General features: G+C 55.6%; 1 protein-coding gene across 9 annotated transcripts in view; it reads left to right on the forward strand.

Moving 5' to 3' along the window:
• Nucleotides 1-22507, forward strand: part of ACOT7 (acyl-CoA thioesterase 7) — a 96987-nt gene that overhangs the window by 49837 nt on the left and 24643 nt on the right. For all 9 annotated transcript variants that reach the window (XR_007126528.1, XM_047724975.1, XM_047724974.1 and 6 more), the window contains exons 6-7: nucleotides 1165-1251; nucleotides 21459-21575. Coding sequence is in view for 8 of the 9 variants with exons in the window: in XM_047724975.1 (XP_047580931.1) it covers nucleotides 1165-1251; nucleotides 21459-21575 (204 nt within the window). In the remaining variant the exon portion in view is untranslated. The remainder of the gene's footprint in view (nucleotides 1-1164; nucleotides 1252-21458; nucleotides 21576-22507) is intronic.

Consider the following 22507-nt stretch of genomic DNA (forward strand, 5'->3'; position numbering starts at 1 on the left):
GAGGGACACGTTGTGGAGACTTGGGCTGCCCGGGTCTGAGTCCTACCTGCGCCTCCATGGGGACTTAACCTCTGCCGCTGTTCCCCGGCTATTAACACAGGAGAGGGGAATTCTGGGTATTTTATAGCCGTGTCGACACTCTCCCGTTGCTGCCCTGGGGACATCACTCACATTCTGGGCGCTGCCATGATCTTGAGATCCAAACACTAGGTGCCCTGCCAGCCAGTGTCATGGCAGCCGCCCCCGCTGTGGAACCCTGGGACCCCAGTGCCCGACCTCATAGAGGTTTATTTCTCGTGAAGTCCAAACCGGCTGTTCCTGATCAGGGGGTGTCCTGCAGGTGGGGTGGACTCGTAGCTGTGCGTCTTGAACAGGTAGCTTTTGGGGTTACCTTGGAAGGGGAAAGGTCAGGGGCTCCCCCATCCGGGGTTCGCATGGTTCGGGCTGAAAGCAGGTAGCGTTCCGCTCACGCCTCTCTGGCGGGAAGGCGGCATGCCGAGGAGGCCGGGCAGCGTGGCCTGGTGTGCGTGGGGAAGGCGAGGAGAAGGGGCTGCCCGGTCCTGCCGGCTGACCACCACGTCCTGTTTCCTTCTCACGCCCACGTGGGGCATTTCACCCTGAACCTGTCCAGCCACTGCCTGACCTCAGGGATCAGGGTCTCGGATTGCATGTGGTTCCCATTGGGTTTAGAGGTGGTACCTTGTGGGTCAGTGGCCGGAGAGCAAACCGTGGGTCTCCTGCGCCAGCACTGTGTCCACACTGTGTTCCCGGGGCTCGTGTGCTGGTGGTGGGGTGCTGTGTCCGTGATTGTTTACAAAGTTGGGAGTGAAAGTCAGAAGACTGTCCAGATGGAGGGTCACCGCAGTCCTGGGAGCGTGTAGCCCCGAGGTGTTGTCTGGCTGCCTACGCCTCGGGAGCGGGCCTCACTGGGCACACTGGTGTCCCCAGGAATAAGCACCATGACCCGCTAACAGAGGGGCTGACGAGCCCCTGGAAGCCTTTCCTTTCACGGACCAAAGCACGTGGAGACTGCAGTTGTCCTTGGAGAACTCTCACCTGAGCGGCCGGCACCTGGATACCCTCAGTGCCCGCGCAGACGTCATGGTGCTCGGTCGCGGGCATCGAGCTGTCCCACGGCCTAACCCCTCTCCTTTGCCATTCCAGAGCCCAACACGGTCAGCTACAGCCAGTCCAGCCTGATTCACCTGGTGGGGCCTTCCGACTGCACCCTGCACGGCTTCGTGCACGGAGGTAAGGAGTCAGCGGCTGCTGCTCGCTCACGTCTCTGTCTCTGGGAGCCAGGCGGCCGTCCAACCTGGTTTAGGCTCTGGTGTTTGATGAAGCAGAAGTTTAAACTTTTAAGAGGCTGCATGATAAATTGCCGAAATACAGCCGGCGCCGGTTTTTAAAATGGAAACGAAAGTCAGGTGGCTGGCTCTCCTGACCGTGGGTCACACGCAACCCTGGAAGCTGAGAACCACAGGGTGTGTAGTGGCCTCGGGTTGGGGCAGGGCCTTTTGGGGCAGTGATGTCACCAGAGAGTAACAGTGTGACCCGTTACTGAAGCAGGGCTGCCACAGCATGTTTTTGGCTCTGACGTTCTCGTTTATTTCTTCCTCTGGTCAGATTCTACCTTAAACAACGTAGACCTTGAAGTTCCTGGCTCGGGAAATATAGGGGACTTAGCCCCAGGTTCATAGCGGGACACTTTTTACTTTAATGGAGAATTGATTGATTGATTGTAATTTAGAGAAAACAGTAAGCATGGGCACAGTGCCATTCACTTAAGCTCTTGCCTCAAAGGCCGGGAGTACCAAGCTCTCTTTTCTTTTCCTCTCAGAAAACTCCTATTCATCCTTCAAAACCCAGCTCAAATGGTACCACTCTGTGCAGGGTTATGTTGCTATTTCTACCCAGGGCGGCTCAGGGCAGGGCTCGATCTTACTTTGTGTAGGCTCTAGGACTTCATACAGCGTCGAGCAGGTGCTCTCCTGAGGCGCGTTCCATGAGTGAGGGGCACAGATCACATCCACGTTGAGGAATACGGGATAACGTGTCCTGGGCCTGTCGGAGTCAGAGAGTGTGCCCTGATTTGAGAAATACTTTTTTTTTTTTTTAAGATTTTATTTATTTATTTGACAGACAGAGATTACTAGTAGGCAGAGAGGCAGGCAGAGAGAGAGGAGGAAGCAGGCTCCCCGCTGAGCAGAGAGCCCAATGTGGGGCTTGATCCCAGGACCCTGGGATCATGACCTGGGCTGAAGGCAGAGGCTTTAACCCACTGAGCCACCCAGGCGCCCCTGAGAAATACTTTTAAAGTTTGCTTCTTTTTTTTTTTGTTTTTAAGCTAATTCTCTTTGGTGTTTTTGTCTTTTTTTTTTTTTTTTTTTTTTTTTAATTTCACAATTGTTTTCCTCCTTCAACTAAACGTTGGCTGCAGTGTCCTTTAATCTGACTAACTTAGATCCTAACCATGATACTGGTACTGCCCAGGCCCATGCCTGCGGTGGTGGTCAGAGCGTCTTTGTACCCCAAGGACAAGTGTGACCCCCTAAGCTTGCTTGTCTCCTTTTCCTCGCCAGCCCTTGCCTGCCTCCTGGAAGTGGGAGGCAGCCCCTCTTCTGAGCTCCCCATCTGGAGCCCAGACCCCATCACTTTCAGCCTCACTGAGCTCCATTCTGCCTAAAATCAGTGAAGCTGCACCAGAATTTTTGCTTGTCTTGTCCGTATGTTGGAATTTTGGGAGAGGTGGCATCTGCACACTTCGCCGTCTCCTGGTTGACAAGCCCAGTCTCCATCCGCATGTGCTGGATGGCGTGAGTGAGGGAATTGCTGCAGATCTAGGACCCGAGCTCTGTCACAGAGCCTGAGCTGCTTCCTTCGAGGTAGGCACGTTTCTTTAAGAAGCGCGTTTAAGGAACATTTATGTTGGCTTTGCGGTATTTAATGCTTATTTTAGTAGAGGGTTTTGTGCCCACACGTTAAAAAAAAAAAAAAGCCAAATATTTTCCCCAAGCGCAGTCATCTCTAAATAGCGCCTAGTAACTCACCAGGAGCGCGTGAACGAAATAAACGCCACGCTGAAATCACCTGCGAAGACCTGGGATTTCACGGCGTTTTCCTACGGAGAGGAAGCTAGCGATGCGAGGGGTGTCTGAACGCGTCTCCGTCAACGTCCTCTCTAACCTGTAGCTCAGTCATGCCAAGCGCAGAAAATCGTGAGCTGAGATGGAGGCTAATTCGTCTTTTATCCAGTAATTCTGGGCCATGTATATGTCTCTGAAAAACTCTCGCCCTGTCCCGTTTTCTGTGCCTTTCACACACCGGACAGTGTCAACCTTGCAGCCCGGCTCCATCCCTGCACTTAAGAGAGCACGACGCAGACGCTGACCATGCTGAACTGGGGCGGGGGGGCGGCCCCAGGTGGGAGGCAGGACTGCAGTCCGGTGCCTGGTCTTTTGTCCTGTCCTGGGTGCACGGACAAGCTGTCCAGGGATTCACAGAGGGAAGCAGGAGCCGAGGGCAGCAAGCCGGAGGACACAGAGGATGTTGGTCCCCTGTGCCAGGAAGGAGGGCCATCTGTGTCCCTGTGGTTGTGGTTTTAGGGTCTCGGCACGAGTTCCAGCCTGGCTTTGGGCTTCTGCCTTCCCTGAGTCCTGAGTGAAGCCACGCGGGTCCCTTCCTCCTCTTCTGGCCTCCCATCCCCTCCGCTTCCCATGTTGGGTTTTTTTTTTTTTTTTTTTTTAGACTTTTTATTATTTATTTGATAGACAGAGATCACAAGTAGGCAGAGAGGCAGGCAGAGAGAGAGGAGGAAACATGCTCCCCGCTGAGCAGAGAGAGCCTGATGCGGGGCTCGATCCCAGGACCCTGGGATCATGACCTGAGCCGAAGACAGAGGCTTAACCCGCTGAGCCACCCAGGCGCCCCCCCCGCTGTTGGTTTTATCCCCGAAGCGGTGACCTGGCGGGTACTTGGGGGGTGTTTAGGTTCATGCCACAGTGAAGACCTGATTATAAACTCATCCAGACGCCCATCCTTGATAAACAGTAAGAAGAGGAATTGATGGTCTTTCCTGAACATACTAAAGCGCAGGCATCTGAGCCCTAAAGTGAGCATCTTCCTCCAAGGCCAGGACTGCGGCGAGGGCCGCGCCATCATGCGTGTTCCTGTGGCTTTGGGGACTGGAGCTGCTGGCGTTAAACCAGAGGGACACTCGGAGGCCCCGGCACTGACAGAAAGGAGGGAAGGCTCTGTCTTTGCAGATGGCACAGTGACATACCTGGGTGACCCCAGAGATTCCGTGATGAAGATAACTCAGGTCATTAAAGAATTTAGGGAAGAAGCAGCATCTAAAATGACCGATACTTGCCCGAAATAGAAAAACGACTTTTCGTTGTTTCTGTTTGTAGGCATGTCTGTTGTCCCAGGTGTTTTTTGGGTTGAATTTTATTTATATCACGAAATAACACTTTTCAGTAATTTGGTGGAAAGGTGTAGGACCAGTTTTTTCTGTTTGATTCGTCTTCTTCAAGGTCTTGTTCTCGTCTTCCGTTGGTTCCAGAGACGATCGCTGCTGCTTTCTTCCTCTGGGACGCTCCCTGCCTGGTGCTCTGTTGGCTCTCCCACGCGGGCTGGAAGGGGGGTCGCTGCTCAGTATGGCCCGCACACGACGATGGCAGGGGGGCTCCCTGGGGGTCACCCAGCATCACTCAGGGCAGGCTGGAGGAAGTGTCTCCACCGTGAATTCTTCACTTCTGAACCTCTGGTGGCCTTAGATGTTTCTTTGGCACTTTAACAAACTTTATTAACTAGTTTAAACCAAGGTATCCTACGGGAGGGTCCAAAATGGCTTTTGCCAAAATGCAGCTGCCCCGTCCTCACTTCGTCGGGGCCACAGCTCTGGCTGTGCTCCTGGCTTGTGGCTCTGTCTCTCTGGGGGTCACTTGGTGGGCCGGCCGCAGACTCGTCTCATCGCCGCGTCTCCCACCCACACCGAACACCCAGCCCCCGGTCCCCTGTGGAATGCCTCTCAGTACAGTTACACCTGCCGGACAGCTGTGCAGGATGCGTTTCCTTGGAGAGGGCCGCCCTCCGCCCCCTGCGAGCCGGACTGCTTGTTTTCTGCACTGCCCTGTGCTGGTCATCCTCACAGAGTTTGTTTTCTGGTGGCTTCCTAGGGAAGGCGTATGTCAGCCGGATGAAAGGCTCAGCGGCTGTGCGGAAGGCCCCACACAGTGGCTTCCAACAGACAGACATCAGCTGCGCCCTGTGGGATGACGAAGCTGTAAGATGTCTAGGGCTCCTCGGGAAGCTCGCTGGTGTTGGCGACCCAGGCTCCCTCTGCCCAGTCTGCCATCCCTGGGGTGGCCCCATTTGGGTGGTGGGGTGGCATGTGGTGGCACCAGCGTTCCAGCCCGGAAGGCTGGGGGTGCTCCCAGGAAGCGGCACCCACCACTCGCGTCTGCTGGTGGGTCCAGCTGGCCAGACGTGTCAGTCAAACTCCAGAGCTGCTGTAGGAGAGAGGGAGAAGTCACTGGGGGGGGCGGCCTCTATGGGGGGCTCAGGAGTAGTTTTCTGGATTTGGCATGTGTCAAGCGTTTCCTGGCTGGGTGTAGCATTGTCTCCCCAGACTTGGAGGCGTTGGTATGTCCCCTTCCGGCAGCCAAGGTCCCTGTTCAGAGATGTGGGGAGTCTGTGGTTCTCTCCCTCCGCTTTCTGGCCGCACCTCAGCCTGTCCCTCTTCCCTGAGCCTCACGGCTCGCTCTGGCCTCTACCCTGGGCCCATCCACAAGCTTCCTGCAGACTGCTTTCCCGAATAACATGGAATTGAGTGGTCCGCGTTTCCTGGACTCCTCTCCTTTGCGGTGCCCCCCCCAACCCACGCTGCACTTCTCAGACCCTCCCCTGGAGCCTGCTCTGAATGGCCAGGCCCCGCCCGGGGTTCAGAGCAGCCCAGCTGTCTGGAGTCTGGGGACTGAGCTAGTGAGTCCCGGCTCCGGCTCCATCCCTGCAGCTCCAGCCAGCCACCAGCTTTCCACAGCCTCTTACACCTCAGCGCGCCCCCCATCTGGTGCATCTCCTTCTGCCTTTTCCGCCTTTTCCTCAGAGTCCGCGCTCCTTTCGGGCTTTGGACTCTCTTCTCAGCCACTTGCGGGTGTCTGCCCCAGTGGCCGGCTCATCCTTCCCGTGGTGTCCGTCTGTCCACTTTCCCGAGAGGTCGTGGATTGTGGTCTCATCCTCGCCGCCTGCCGGGATCACCAGAGCCCTCAAAAATGCAGATGCCCGCCTCAGCCCCCTGTCCCCCAGTTGGACCAGGTGCCATGCAGAGGCCGAGTGCGGGGGTCCCGGTGATTCTGACAGACGGGTCAGCCTGAGTTACCAGCAGCTGCTGGCAACGTGCGGCCCTGGGGAAGAGGCCACAGCTGGGAACAGTGAACCGTGCTCAGACCCGGCGCCCAGAGTGTTTCCTGCCTCGGAACACTGTTCCCAGCGGTCCCCACTGCTCCCCAGCGTCCTCAAATGAGCAGCCAGCGCCGTGCCAGGCTAACGACTTACAAACTAGATGACAGAGAACCTTGTTCTTAAAGTTAATTATTGTTGTCCTCTTAATAACCCTGTGGAAAACCCCAGAAACCAGGAAAGGAAGGAAGTTTACAGACTCTCAGGGAAGGGTGTTGGGGGCAGCCAGAGCTCCGTTCTGGATGGTCAGCCCCGACCGCACCTTCCAGAGCTTCCGTGAGGGGTGGACCTGCGGGGCCCTCAACCCAGGGGCTGACCTGGGTGATGCCAGTCGCCTCTCCGGTGCCTGTCCTGGACCTCTAGAGCATCAGAGGAGGGGGCGTGGGGTTGTCTGTGGTAGGGCTCTTGTGTTCACAGTCACATCTGGTTCTGAGTAAAAACTGCCTCTGCTCCAAGACGAGAAGGCAGCAATGTGGTGGTGAACTGGGGCTGACCCGGTTTCCTAAACTTGTCTGTCCGTCAGCAGTCATCTTGATGCCTGTCAGGAATACAGATTCCTGGGCCTTCTCCAGGAGGGTGTGATGAGCTGGTCTGGGCCCTGGCCTGGGGACCTGCATTTTGACACAAATGGCCTAGTGGTTCTTGTGATTCGGGGCTCCCAGAAACTCCCAGTGAGGGGCCTTTTGTCTCAATGCACCCAGCGACTATGCCCTCTCACCCCATTCTCCCAACCTCTCAAGAACATTGGACGCCCACCCCCCTCCAAGTCCCTTCTGGGTTCATGTCTCCCCACACCAAATCTGTGCTGGGGCCAGAGTGCTCGAGTATGGACAGAGGCCAGGCCCCACCCCGAGAAGCCGCCAATAAGTCCAGGGCGGGCCCCAGCATCTGCATAGTCAAGCGCTTCCCAGATGACTCTCCCCATGCCAACAGTGAGGGCTTCTGGGGGCCTTCCTGAATTGCGGATTATCCTGTCGCCTGAGACCTGGGTGTCTTTGCTCCCCCATATCAGTCCCGGACCTTCTCCTCCCTCTCCATCTTTTCTCCTTGTGCCTCACCCGGCCCCATGGCCTCTGTGACCTTATCCAAGTGGCCTCTGATAAATTTGTTCTTCCCTGCTTGAGTGGTCTCAATGTCTCCCCCGGGACAGTGGCCCCATGGACCTGGTCTTTCTCTTCCTTTCTCCACTCTGCTGTTCTTTTCATCACTTCTGTGGAGTTGATGACGATGACACCCCCTAGAACAGTGTGGCTGTCCTCACCTGGCCCCTACCCCGGGCCTTATAGCCTCCCTTTCTGTACAGGGGTTTGGAGAGGGTGGATTAAATGAGATAATAGGGAGCAAACAGCTGGCACGTAGGGAACACTAGTAAAGGTTGGTGGTGGTTACGAACCGCAGGCCCTTGAGCAGCGCGGGTTTGAACCGCACGGGTCCTCCTATGTCTGGATTTTTTTCAACAAAGACAGGACAGCGTGTATGTGTATTATCTCTTCCTTGTGATTTTCATGTCATTTTCTTCCCCTTTGCTGACTTTACCGCCCGACACCACGTACGGTGCACTTGATGCGCGCAGTCCGTGTTAATCCGAGGGTCCTGTTGGGGGAGGCGCGTGCTCAGCGGGTCCTGTTGGGGGAGGCGCGTGCTCAGCGGTGCGCTGCTAGTGGTTATGTTTGGGGGGAGTCGAAAGTCACGGGCGGGTTTGTGAGGGGATCGGCACGTAACCCCACCGTGTTGTTCCAAGGCCAACTGTAATATTTATTTGGTTTACTAGCTTTAGTAGAGACGCAGAGGAAACACGGAGAGCACATGCTCTTTTCTCCCATTCCGGGAGGTGTTTGTAAAATATCGTTTATGTGAGCACAAAGCATATCTTAACGGTGAGACCCGCCTTAGCTTCTGTAACGGGAACGTAGCCACCTGCGAGTCAAGCCCGTCCTCTAAATGGAAGAGTCAAGTCTGGGCTTCTGGACAGTCCAGAACCACAAATAGCAGAAAGGAGAGCGTTTCCTGTCAAAAATCGGGTTTGGCTAAAGATATTCTCAGAGGAGAGAGTGGGTCACTTGGAACTTGTGCTACCTAAAAAGAAAAATTAAAAATAACTGAGTGCTGGAATTGGAAAAAGAGCAGCAGATCCACCCCCAGGAAGGAGGGGGACGGGGGCAGCAGCAGGCCTGGCTGTGCGCGCCTGTCTTAGGACCCCCCCCCACCGGCCCGCTGCTGTCCCTCGTCTTTGCTCTGTCCCCGCCCTGGTCCCACCTCCCGGCCACGGGGCCTGTGAATGTTGGGCTGTCAGAGCCCTGCCCCCTTTCTGTCCTCCCCAGGTTGCAGGGTCCTGGGGCCCCACACCTCTGGCATCTCCCCTCCCTGACCTGCCCCAGGCAGCGCATCACTCTCGGCAAAGCCTGACTCTGCCCGTGGCAGCTGCAGCTCTCCTGGCGCAGGGTCTCGCCGCTGCCTGCAGGACGCCGTCCAGCCTCGTCACTGCCCTCGAGACTGTCTTTCCCTAAGCGCACCTCTTGCTTTTCTTTCTCCATATCTTTGCTCATCCTCTTCCCACCTGCACCCATTCTGTGTGCCCAGCCCTCATCCCGTCTCCTCCCTGGTGCTCCAGGAGCCCCCCTCTCCCCAGGAAGTAGCAACCTCCCCTTCCTCCTTATGCCTCCTCGCACGTGTGTTTCTTCTTACACATTTCGGTCTTTCTGTCACTTCTGATGGTGGCGATATTCTCAGGTATTTATTTCCTGGAGGTGGCAAGCTTTCTTGTTCTGACTTCCTCCCTTCCCAGCCGCTTTGCAGAGAACCTTATGCATGGAAGGAACTTGACGGTGTCCGCTGATTGAGCGGAAGACGTCATTCGGAAAGGTGGTTGGAGTTGATGCTGCCCACTGGCTGTGTCCTGAGCCATTAGCGGTTTGTCTCAGAATCACAGCTCGTAAATCCAGCTGAGTGTGGTGCTCCAGCATCCTTAGATCAAGCTCCAGACTGGGCCCCAGTCGGCGGGCACTTGTAGGACAGGCCGGGCTTTCCAGCACGCTGAGGCGGCGGCGTGCTGCAGGGGAACCCACACTCATATGCCTGATCCTGCCTGGCACTCGGCTAGAGTGTGGGGTGGCCACCGACCCCTTAACTGGACCCATTCTGCCTCTGTTGCCGAGGCCAGGGGTCTGGTCGGTTTCAGCCATGGCTGCACCCCAGCCACGGAGCCCGTCAGCTGGGAATGGACGCATGACACAGGGAGCGTGAGCATTGATTGGCCCTGGGAAAGAATGCCTCGGTTTCAGAAAATAAGGGGCCGGAGTGAGTCATTTTCTAGCCTGTGCTGTCCCCGTGAGTCTGCAAATAAGTTTATCCGTGGGGACCCCTGCCTCTAGCTCTAAGACACTCTGATGGTCTGTGCTGGGGCCCCCGATTTCTGGGTTGACCTTGCTGACCCAACGGGGCTCCCAGGTCTGCAGCTGACTTGCTTTGGAAAAAGAATAATGAAATCGTGACTGTCATAAAACCTTTATCAGTTGGAGTTACTGGGGTGCCACTTGTCACAGTGTCCTTGGCACCCTCAAGCCAGCTGGGGAGGCCAGTCATCTCTTCCCTGGCAGAGCGGTCTCCCCGGGCCACCTGTGCCCCCTGCCATGCCTCCCCTCCCCCTTTCATCTTGGTGCCTTAGTGAGCTGTCTGCCCTCCATCCTCCTGTCTCTCTCATCATCCTTTCTGGAACCTGCTCCCAACACTTCCCTCCTGTCAAGGAGCCCTCTGGCCCGCCATTGCCAAAGCCCGAGAGCAGGTCTTGGCACGCACAGCTCGTGCAGCCCCTCCTCTCAGCCTCCCTCCCTAGGCCCCTTCCCTCCCCTCCTCGTGCCTGTAGCCTTGGGGCCTCATGCTTGCTCCCTCCTTCGGGGACTCATCTGGCCTCATGCTGCCCTGGGCCCTCGGCTCCCAGGTTTATCACTGCAGCTGAGTCCCCAGGACCTCCTCTGGGATGGCTGATGGGCTCCCCCAGCACTCCCTCTGCAGCGGTGGCCAGGCCACCCCCTTGGTCATCTGGCCAGAATTCCCACAACCTCCCCGGACTCAGCTGGCTTTCTCGGGCTCTGCTCCCCATCTATTGGCAAGTCCTTTGGGCTCTACCCGCCAAACAGATCAGAATGGGAGCTCTCCCCACCAACACTGTCCCCTCCTGCTCCCCACTTCCACTGAAGTGGCCTCTTGCCTGACCCCCTCGAGCGTCTCTTCTCTGCACGGCGGCCTCATCTGTCCCTTCGGAGCAGAAGCACAGTCCAGCTCGCCCTGTTCCAGGCTCCGCAGCAGCTCCTGTCTCGCTCCCAGAAGAAGCCAGATCTGTCTTTCCTTCCTTTTTTTTTAAGAGGTGGGGGGAAGAGAGAGAATGTTAAGTAGGCTCCAGGCTCAGCGCAAGCCACACACAAGGCTGGATCCCACGACCTTGAGTCCATGACCTGAGCCGAGACCAAGACTCGCTCAACCGACTGAGCCACCAGGCGCCCCAAAGTCCGATCTTATTTGTGCCACTTATTTGTGCTGCGTCTGTCCTTACGATGCCTCCCTCCAGGAGGGCCTTCCCTTATGCCTCTCAGTCCTCCCCATCTTGTACCCCTCTTGCCCTCCTCTGGTCCCTCGCCTTCCCAAGAAGCCTGGGGCCTTTCCAGCTGCAGGCTCTGCCACTGCTGCTCCCTCTTCCCGGGCTGCCATTGTTCCCTCTGCTGAGTTTCTGCCGCCCGGACAGCTGCCCAGCTGCTACCTTTCTCTGCAGGTCACTGGAGGAAAGGCGGGTCTTTCTGGGCCCCCTGTGAAAGGGGACCCCTCCCTGATGTGCTCACGGGGTGCCCAAGCGTTTACCACGCCCTAACAAACACCTGCCCGTTGGCTCCCTGCCCCACACAGAACGCAGGCTCATGGCTGGGGGCCTTGGTCTCATGGGCTCACTGCATCATCCTTAGCCCTGAAAGCAGGGCCTGGAGCCAGGCAGACATGCGGGGCGCCGAGTGGATGACCTGGAGAGAGTGCGGGGCTGCAGCACGGCGGCCGAATCAGCCCCACGGAGGAGCCTGTGCAGGACTGTGAGGCGCAGGCGTGCGGCAGAGCCTGACACAGAGACCGCGGCCCCAAAACACCCAGCAGCCTCGGGGCCTCATGTGGCTCCCGGGGGTCCTGAGGCTGGGGGACTGCTTGGCTTAGCGGGGACCTGAAGGAGAAGGCGGCAGGGAGACAGGTGGTTCACAGGCGGAGACAAGCCTGGTGGCCCAAGCAGAGCCCGTCTGGGAGACAAGGTGCAGAAGGGGCTCCCGCCCAGAGGCTCTTGTGCGCTCGGATTCCGTGGGGCGGTTGGGAACGAGCAGTGTTTTGCACCCGTGGGAGGAATTGATTTCACGCAAAATACAGAACAAGACACAGATGCTCCTTTCCAGTTTTGTGGCCTTGTTTAGCTGGGGCCCCTGCTGTGCGGTAGACAGGGTGCCAAGCCCTCGGTCGGGGAGGAGGGAGAAAACGGGGTGAGGCATGTTTCTGCCTTTTGAGGAACGGGTCTGGGGGCTCCTGAGGTGAGCAAGCAAATGCTGGTTCAGGGCCCAGTCCCTTCGTGGCGCAGCTGAGCGCTCCTCCCGCTTCCCACTTTCTAAGAATCTTTGGTTTTGAAAATGTTCTTTGTAGCTAAAGCTCCACAGAGCAGCTTCATGACCACCCAGGTGGTTCCAGGATGCGGGGCCAGAGGCAGAAACCCAGGTGAGTGGACCAGCCAGCTGCTCCCCCTCCTCCCCTCCAGGCTGACAGCAGGGTGTGTGCCGCCGGGTCCGACCACCCTGCTCACGCCTATCCCACGGACTGGTTTCCTCCTGCCCGCTGGCCGTCTCGGTGGCCTCTCCAGCCAGGGACGTCTTCACCCAGAAATGTGTGTGTTTTGCTTGAGAACCCCAGTCAGCTGTACGGCACCAGAATGTCCTTCTCTGTGGGTGTCCTGGGATCTTTCATCTTTGGTTCCGGATTAATAAGCTTTTGCTACCCATTTAGCTGCATCGTTAGGGCCACTGATGTCCCCTAACAGTGTCTTTCCCATTTAGGATCACGAGCATGGGATTCCTAAATATTACCCTTCACCCTGACTCCAGTCTTTCCTCTGAGGAAACTGACGCCCCCCCCGGAGTGGTTCTCGGCCTTCAGAGACGTGACCCAGCCCTGTGTGACCCCCGGGACTCAGTCCGCCCTTCCCAGAGTGGGTATCGGGGAGGGGGCTGAGCGTACAGGGCCCGCTGATCCCTAATCTCCTTGGTGGTTGGGACAGGAAGCCGCCTGCCCTACTTTCCCTGCTGCCTTGTTCGAAAGAGGGAAGCATCGATTCTCAAACAGCAGTGAAACACGGCCAGGCAGCCCCTTTCCCTGGCCCCGGGGCGTGTGGGAGCCACTGTCCTGCCGTGCCTGAGGCCTCTGCCCAAGTTCCTGCTTTTGATATTCTAACGTTAGAAACCCATCGTCTTTATTACCCTGTGTATGAATTGCCACAAATAATCCTTACTAATTACCTTACCTAATACTCCCCTGACCCCTCCCAGCTCAGTCGCTTTTCACAAAGCTGCCCACAGGTGCTTCTGGGACCTGGCAGGGAGACGCCTGACTGTCTGGGGAGGCTGTCACTCAGCCGGCTCCCAGAATAAGCCGTTGCCATTGCGGAGGGGTGGGCTAGTTAAAATAGGATGAACTTACTATTGTTTCCTTAATATAGGAGCCTGGCACCCACACTCCGTCAGCTAGGATTAAATATAGAAACGGGGGCATCTCAAATCGCCACCCACGGGGCGGGCAGCGGCGGCGCTGGGCTCAGAGCTGCTAACTGCCGCTCTGGGTTTGTAGGCAAGCGTGACCCAGGCAGCCAGTCGGGCCTGAGAATAAATTTAAGCCTCTATTTTTAAGCCAGCCAACATGTTGTCGATACTTAAAAAACCTATGAGCAGTTAAATGTTATATTCAAAAATATCTCTGGTGCCCGCTGTTTATCTGCGAGCTCGTGGCCGAGCAGGTCTCATTTTCTTCCTTCCCATAATTCCTGAAATGGATGCAGCATCTAAGGACAGCAAATCTACAATTTTGTTGTCATTTTTAAAATGGCGAGTCCTGGGTAATGAGGACAGCACACGACAGACTGTAATTTGCCAAAGTGATGTCCCCGTCACGGGCAGCCCCCATTGTGCCGGCACGGGGAGAAACTGACACGCTTTTCCGGTGGGACCCCGGGCAGAGGCACGTTTTGGAAGGCTCGGGTACTCGATGTTTCACATGTAAGTGTAGTAAAGGGAGCAGGAGGTGGGGAGTTCGGTGTCGAGGAGGGCAGGGGGCTTTCCGCAGGGCGGGGGGTGTTTGCGTTTGACAGAGTTTATCTCTCTCTGTGGACAGGTCATAGTGCACTGCGTCTGCCGCCCTCACTTTGCGGTAATTGTCCTTACAAATATGGCAGGACAGGATGAGATTTTTCATGGTCTTACTTCCACCTGGGCCACGTGACCGCGTGGTTGTCTCCCAGCCGCAGATGACAGGAGCATCTCAGAACCAGCCCCATGCAGCGATGTGTCCTGCGTGGGTCCTCTCTGTACCATGAAGACGGAGAAGACAGCTTGAATTAACATATTATTATAATCTCAACTTTAGATCCACTCTCTTCCCTCTAAGCAGGCACCAGACGTCCCTTGACATGCAGGACCCCAGGGGACCGGTGCCTCCAGCTCCGAAAGCCCCAGGACACCTCCTTTTTCTTTCTTTTTTTCGGGAGGAGGGGCAGAGGGAGAAGGAGAGGGAGAATCCCAAGCAGGCTCCATGCCCAGCACAGAGCCCGACACACAGCTCTATCTCACAACCCTGAGATCATGACCTGAGCCGAAGTTAAGAGTCATACTCTTCATGAGTCACCTGGGGGCCCTCAAAGAGACTTCCCCGATTCAAGACCAAACACTTGAGTTCTGGACAGAGATTTTCCATGTAGTGAACCCTGAAGACTGCCTTGCTGTCACTTCCTGTCAAACCGGCCGTGGCCTCTGTGGGAGGTTCAGATTAATGGACGTAGTGAGAGCCTTCCTGCAGCTTGGACCCTGCGCGCCCCTAGGCTATCCCCGGTGGAGCAGACCCTGACCTCTTCCCAGGCCTCCGTGTGTGGCTGTGTGAGATTGCCGCCCAGCCACATTGCGCACTGCCCACATTCATCACTGTTTCCGGTACCTAGGATAAATCCCCAAGTCGGGGCACAGTCTCGTAATAGACACCCATGGTGCGACCAGCCTATCCCGTCTCTGGGCAGTAGAAGTCTGTGGGTTCAGTCCATGAGTGGCCTTTGCCATAAAATGCTGATTTTTTTTTTTCTTTGTAAGGTTTGTAGCTAATCACGGTCCTCTCCCCTGTCCCAACTCAGATTTGTATGCTGGCTGTTAGGGTCTGGAGGAGGCTATCTTTTTTTAATTTTTAAAATTTAAATTAAATTAACATAATGTATTATCAGTTTCAGAGGTAGAGTTCAGTGATTCATATACTGCTTATAACACCCAGTGCTCATTACATCATATGCCCTCCTTAATGCCTCTCCCCCAGTTACCCCATCCCCCACGCCTCTCCCTTCCAGCAGCCCTCAGTTGGTTTCCTAGAGTTAAAGAGTCTCTTATGATTTTTCTCCCGCTCTGATTTCATCTTGTTTTATTTTCCGCTCCCCTCCCCTATGATCCTCTGTCTTGTTTCTCAAATACCACATATGAGTGAAATTACATGACAGTCCTTTCTCTGATTGACTTGTCTTGCTTAGCATAATACCCTCTAGTTCTATCCATGTCACTACAAATGGCAAGATTTCATTTTTGATGGCTGTGTGATATTCCTTTGTAGATATCCCACATCTTTATCCATTTATCTGTTGATGGACATCTGGCCTCTTTCCATAGTTTGGCTGTTGTGGACGTTGCTGCTATAAACACTGGGGTGCACGTGCCCCTTCAGATCACTATGTTTGTATCTTTGGGGTAGATACCAGTAGTGCAAGTGCAGGGTGATAGGGTAGCTCTATTTTCAACTTTCTGAGGCACCTGCATGCTGTTTTCCAGAGTGGCTGCACCAGCTTGCATTCCCACCAACAGTCCCCTCTCTCTACATCCTCACCGACACCTGTCATTTCCTGGCTTGCTGATTTTAGCCATTCTGACTGGTGTGAGATGGTGTCTCACTGTGGTTTTGATGTTCATTTCCCTGATGCCGAGTGATGTGGAGCACTTTCTCATGTGTCTGTTGGCCATCTGGATGTCTTCTTTGCAGAAGTGTCTCTTCATGTCTTCTGCCCATTTCTTGATTGGATTATTTGTTCTTTGGGTATTGAGTTCGATAAGTTCTTAATAGATTTTAGATATTAGTCCTTTATTTGATAAGACATTTGCAAACATCTTTTCCCATTCTGCCGTTGTCTTTTGGTTTTACGGGCTGTTTCCTTTGCTGTGCAGAGGTTTTTATCCTGATGAAGTCCTAAGAGTTCATTTTTGCTTTTGTTTCCCTCACCTCTGGGGACGTGTTTAGCAAGAATTTGCTGTGGCCGAGGTCACAGAAGTTGCTGCCTGTGTTCTTCTCTTAGGATTTTGATGGATTCCTGTCTCACATTGAGGTCTTTCATCCATTTTGAGTCTATTTTTGTGTGTGGTGTAAGGAAATGGTTCAGTTTCGTTCTTCTGCATGTGGCTGTCCAATTTCCCCAACACCATTTGTTGAAGAGACTTGTTTCCATTGGACGTTCCTGCTCTGTTGAAGATTAGCTGACGTAGAGTTGAGGGTCCGTTTCTGGGCTCTCTATTCTGTTCCATTGATCTGTGTGTCTGTTTTTGTGAGGAGACTGTCTTCTCATTTGTTGCTCTCTAACAGGCATAGGAAAAGGTAATTCTACTGTGAGCGCCAGTTTTGTTCCGTGACAAGTCACCCAGTTCACCTGGCTCTTGATCAGACACGAGTGTCTTCCCCAGCTCCAGCTGTGGCTGATCACGAACCAGATTGTTACCCAAGCATGGGGCTGACCACCTGCTCGTGGGGCTGCTTCCTTGGGTTGAATGTGCTCTGTAGTGGGTGACCTTTCATTAGTTTCCTTGTTTAGTCGCTCATTCATTCAGCACAACTGTTTCCTGAGCGTGCTCTGCCAGGTTCTGACTTGGGTGGGGCACAGACAATACAGTGTGTCACCGCCTGGTGCTGGCTTCTGTGCCACGGGTGCCACAGACGGTCTGGGGTGCAGCACTGGAGGGTGTCTTTCCCTGGGGTCTGCCCTGGGCTCAGAGCTGATCGGGGTCAGCACACGCTGGGGTCATGTGATATTTTTTAGCAATTTTAAACAATGAAGTCACTTGTGGAATCTTTTTTTTTTTTTAAGATTTTATTTATTTATTTGACAGACAGAGATCACAAGTAGGCAGACAGGCAGGCAGAGACGGTGGGGGTGGGAAGCAGGTTCCCTGCTGAGCAGAGAGCCTGATGTGGGGCTCCATCCCAGGACCCTGGGATCACGACCTGAGCCGAAGGCAGAAGCTTTAACCCACTGAGCCACCCAGGCGCCCCCAGTTGTGGAATCTGCCTGCATTTTGGATAAATGGGGAAGAAGCCCTTCTTGTATTTATTCTTCTACTCTTGATGGCTTCTGCTTTTCAGGACCCACAAACGAGGGGTTCATTGTAGGTACTTCCTGCATCCCGAGCACTACTTGTAATTCAGACTCTACCTTCTCCACCTCCTTACCTTCCTCCCCGCCCCCCAGACCCCGAAGCGCCTGACGGCTCACGCTGGCAGCTCTGGTCTCCTGCCCTTCCATGCGCACACACGCTAATTTTGCTGCCACCCCCACCTGTCGCCGTGGTCTTGCACTCTCTCCTTCGTATCCCGTCTCGGGCAGGAATTCCACCTCTCGTCTCCGTGCTGCAGGTCCTGGATCGAGAGGCAGGCGATGCGGCATGGCTGCGTTGGTTCCCGCTCTATGGGCTGGTCCCCCTCTACCCCGAGTGAGTGTTGTGCCTTTGGACGCATGTCTCTGTGCCATTTCCTGCTTTGGAAAGTGGAGACCATAACATGCCTCCCTCCCAGGGCTGCTGTCCAGTCACTCCGTCCTTCCTGCATTCCTGCATTCACTGTTCATAGAGAGGCTCCCGCGGAACAGACACTCCGGGATACATCCATCAGCAAAACATGGTCCTCGTGGGGCGCCTGGGTGGCTCAGTGGGTAAAAGCCTCTGCCTTCGGCTCAGGTCATGATCCCAGGGTCCTGGGATCAAGCCCCGCATCAGGCTCTCTGCTCAGCAGGGAGCCTGCTTCCTCTCCCTCTGTCTGCCTCTCTGCCTACTTGTGATCTCTGTCAAATAAATAAATAAAATCTTTAAAAAAAAACAAAAACAAAAACAAAAACATGGTCCTCGCTCTCCAGGGCAGACCTGGCACAATGCTAGTCCCATATGCTGCAGCCACGGCGGCCACTGGCCCTGCTGGAAACCAAACTCTCGTTCCCAACCAGCTCCCCGCTCCCCGCGACACTGCTGCTTCTCTACCACGCGTCCACTTGGTTCCCATCTTCTGGGCCGGACTTCTCGGTCTCCTCCATTTTCTCTCAAAAAACCCTCCTTGTCTCTGTCTCATCAGAAGGACCCTGATGGTGGCTCCATCTAAGAAAAGGAGAGCTACACGTAATACTGTTACAAACGTCTAAAATTTTCCAGTTAAAATGCCCTGAACACTCCCCCGAACATTGGAAGAGGAAGGCTTTTCACCGAGTCTTGCAGCAGGACACCCTCATAATTACTCCCGGAATCCTGTCTCTTTGCCATTCTTGGTTTCAACCGTTCCTAGATTCTGGACCAGCGTTTCCTTAACGTACGTTATTGCTGGCGTGGGGGTGTCTCGTGGCAAACACAGCCTCTTCTGACCCTCCTGGGACTGAACGAGCTTTTGTTGGCTGCCCGAGGAGGCTTGCTTATCGTACTCAGAGTAAGTCTGGGAAAAGGCTTTCTGAATTCAGGTCGAGCGAGCAGGGCCCGCCTGGCCAGCTGCTGGAGCAGCTCAGTTCTCTGTGAGGCAGACCGACCCAGGAGAACTCAATCTGTGGGCTCTCGCTCCCTCTGCAAAACTGAACGAGCATGCGCACGCGTGCCCACGTGTGTGCACACACCCCACACACGTACATACACCCACACACATGCACACTCACGCACGCCCCCCCTCACCGCCCGCACACTCACGCACACGTGAACCCACACGGCGTCAGGAGGTGGTCCGTGGGAGGTGCCGCTATGGGGCAGCATGGGGCTCGCCCATCCCCCAAGGGCCGTCTTGGCCTGCCCAGGGTCCCCAGCCAGGCAGTGACCTCGGACTCCAAGCCTGCACCACCGTGAGGGCGGCGCCGTATTCACACCACAGTGCGGCCCGTCCAGAGTGTCGGGGTCCCTCCAGCGAGGCAGTCCACACTGACAGGCTCAGTGAGCAACCCCGGCCCTGTTTGGTGTTTTTCCCTCCTTGGAGTGCGGGGCTGGGGATGTGGCCCGCCAGGCCTGCACTTTGCCCTGCCTTGGCCGAGACTCTCTGCTGCGGGTAAAGACCCAGAGGGCCTCGTGATGGGCTCGGGGAGGCTGCGTGTGTCCGTTTCCGGTAACAGCGTCACCCCGCATTGGCTCCTAATGGAGCGCAGCGTGACCCCTGTGTCAGCTCTGAGCCAAGCTGCTTGAGGCCAGAGGCCTCCCCTGCCCCGGCCTCAGTCACCTGGAGATGAAACCTGGCACCTGTGATTCTTCCCTCTCAAAAGCGCTGTTTCCCCAGCATGCCGTCTGCACAGTCTTTAGACTCAGACCCGTATGGGTCAGAGCCTGCGTTAGTTTGAAAACCGGGATACCGATCCCTTCCGTCTTGGCTGAAGCAAATCCCTGCCAGTTTCTCCTAAGACGGCGGCAGCAGCTGCGTCTCCGTCCCCGTCCGGTCATCTGCCATTTCCACCACACAGCAGCATCTGCCGTGAAAAAAGTCACGGTAATAAAAGCATCATTTTTAAATCAAGAACAGGAATGTGTTTTTTAAAACCTTCTGTTCTGGAATGCTCAGATATGCACAGAATGGAGGGAAGAGTGTACTGGACCCCAGGTGTCCCTCTGTGTCCCAGGTGCCTTGTAAGCAGCATCTCTGCTCCCCCAATCCAGCCGGAGAGGAGCTCTGCTCTTTTCAGTTTATTGGATTTTGTTTTTCCCACACAGTAAGAGGGTTTTAATTAGTCACCAATGTTTAAAAATTGGTAGATGCCTTATAAACGTGTAGGTTCCAGTCTTGTCTGGAATCACCTCAAGGCTGGTAGCACGAGGTCGGTGTTCCTCGGGTGGGAGGCCACAGGCAGGGCCAGGCAGCGGGCCTGCTTACCGCCCCCGATCGCCCCCCTGGCCCTGAGATTTGACTCTGCAAGCCTCATCCTAAACATGCTTCCTCGTGAGCTCTCACGACTGGGATGTTTCCCGGCTTGTTCTGGATGTTTAGAAAGCATTCTGGATCCTGGGGTGAACGAACGTTAGTTTCTGAGATGATTGACTGACTGATGGATTGAACACAAGAAAAGCGTTGGGTGGGCAGAGTGAGAAGGAGGGTGAGAATCTCTAGCAGACCCCCCGGCGGAGCTCAGAGGCAGATGCCAGTCTCGGCCCTGAGATCACGACCCGAGCGGAAATCAAGAGTCAGACGCTTAAGTCACTGAGCGCCCATGTGCCCTCTAAGACTTTTGATAGCTATTAGGTTGGTTCATCTCACTCTGCTCCTTTTATAGGTCAAACATGGTTGAATATTGGCAATTTCATGTAGTTCAGCCTAATGAGAAACATGGTTTAATGTTTGAATACGAAGTAAGTAACAAGTGTTTTCCTGGGGGGCAGTGTTGGGGGAGGGAGACCAGCAGGTGTGCAGTTGTGAGCCCGTCAAAGTAAGGGGGCAGTTGAGCAAAAGCCAACGGCTGCAGCCTGATGTTTTAAGATCACCTTGGCCTGCCGGGAGCCGGCTTTTCGGGTGTGTTTGTTTTATGTAATGGCTTTACCAAGACGATTCGCGCGCCGTCACAAGTGCTTGATTTCCAGTGTATTCCGGTTCATGGCCATCACCACAGTCAACATTAGAACAGTTTCGTCCCCCCAAAGAGAAGCTCCACACCCACCAGCTCTCACTCCCCATCTCCCCCTGACCCCCCAGCCCTGGCAACCGTTAATCTGCTTTCTACGGTTCTGCCTGTTCTAGACCTTTCTTATAAAGGGAATCCTACAACGTCTGGTCTTTAGGACCTGGCTTCTTCCCTGAGCAGCATGTTTTCGGGGCTGCTCTGTGTTGCGGCGTGGGTCGGGGCTTTGCTCATTTTTGTTGCTGGATCATATCCCACTGTACGGAGGGGCCGCACTTCCCCATCTGCTCATCAGTTGACACGCATGTGGCTCATGTCCCCTGTTTGGCCATCGTGAGTGACGCGGTCATGAAATCCGTGTACAAGTTTTTGTGTGACCACGAGTTTTTAGTTGTCGTGGGTGCACATGTAGGAGAGGAACCGCCGGGGCGTAGGTAACTCTGTTCAGGCTTTTGAAAAACTCCCGCCTCTTTCCAAAGCGGCCGCACCGCTTCCATCCCCTCCGGCCGTGTGTGCGGGCTCTGATCTCCGCGCTCTCGCTGACGCTTGCGACCTGACTTCGGATGCGGCCATGCGGCAGGGTTTGTAGCTCACTTCCTGAGGGAGTAGGTACCTGGAGAGGGTGGGAAAAGGACCATCGTTTCGTGAGTGGCCTCGTCCGTCAGCTGCGGTCCGTTGTCTGCAGACTCTGCTAAGGAAGCCAGGTTCCCGCACAGGTTCCCGCAGGAGCATCAGCCGTGCCCGGTCACCCCCGCAACGGCCCCGGCTGCTGGGGACTGGGAGGGCTTTGTCTTTTACAACTGGGCTCCAGGGTGGGAGGTGGCCTCCCCGTGTCTGACCTGCCGTGTGCCCCTTGTCCGTGCAGGCGTCACCATGAAGCTCATGGACGAGGTGGCAGGAATCGTGGCCGCGCGTCATTGCAAGACCAACATAGTCACCGCCTCCGTGGACGCCATCGACTTTCACGACAAGATCAGAAAAGGTAACGGGCTCTGCGGACAGACAGAAACCAGGTGGTCGTTGGCGCTCCGGCTCCCTCGGCCAGCTTGCTGGTGGTCCGCGCCCCGCGTGCCCGCAGCCCGTGTCTGCGCATCTCCCCGGAGGACCGGGAAGCCGGCCTTGCGCTTTGTCCTGTTGACGCCTCCGTGAGGCGAGGATTGGTGGGCTGGGTTTTTCAGACTTGTAACGCGCACAGTTCAGATGTGTCTGGGGCCTTTATGCTGCTGGGGAACGCCACCAGACCCTCTTAAAATGCTCCACGAACGGAGCCCTCTAAAGAGCTTACAAGCACGGCTCCGGTGACCGGTGCCCCAGACCTTCCACGTTTCCTCTGGGGGAGGAACAGATAAGCCACGATATAAGTAGTGGTGGGATCCGAGCAGAGAAGCCCATGGGCCAGCAGCCAGGCAGCCCTGGGGTTTGGGACTCCCCCTGTCCCGGAGACTTGGCAGCCTCCCAGGAGAGAGGGCCAGCTCCTCACGCCCACCCCATGAGACTGCTGAGGGTGTGAAGTGAGTGAACGTCCCCTCCCGACGCAGGGTGATTTCCACGTGTGTTGTGTCTTCTGTGGTGAGGCTCGGTGCCCTGGACAAGGAGCGCTTGCTGTGGGCTCGGGTGACGTCACTGCAGCGGGAGCCTGTCATTGTTCGCAAGCAGCTTCGCTGGGAAAGCTGTCGGGTCAGACCAGTCCCTGGCTGGGGGTGGCGGTGGTGACACTGGTCTGTCCCGAGCCCTCCAAGGCCTTCCCGACCCTTGAAGGCGGCGGGGCCAGCACTGCCAGCACGTTCTCTCTTGAACACACTAGTGGGGAAGCCCCCCAGCACGGGGCCGGAAGGGTCCTGGCGTTGGAAGGGTAGAGGCCTGCCTGCCTGCCCGGGGCCATCGAGAGCAAGTCTAGCATGCCCTAGTAGGGTC

This window comes from Lutra lutra, chromosome 4 (assembly GCF_902655055.1).
Source record: "Lutra lutra chromosome 4, mLutLut1.2, whole genome shotgun sequence".
NCBI classification, from domain to species: domain Eukaryota; kingdom Metazoa; phylum Chordata; class Mammalia; order Carnivora; family Mustelidae; genus Lutra; species Lutra lutra.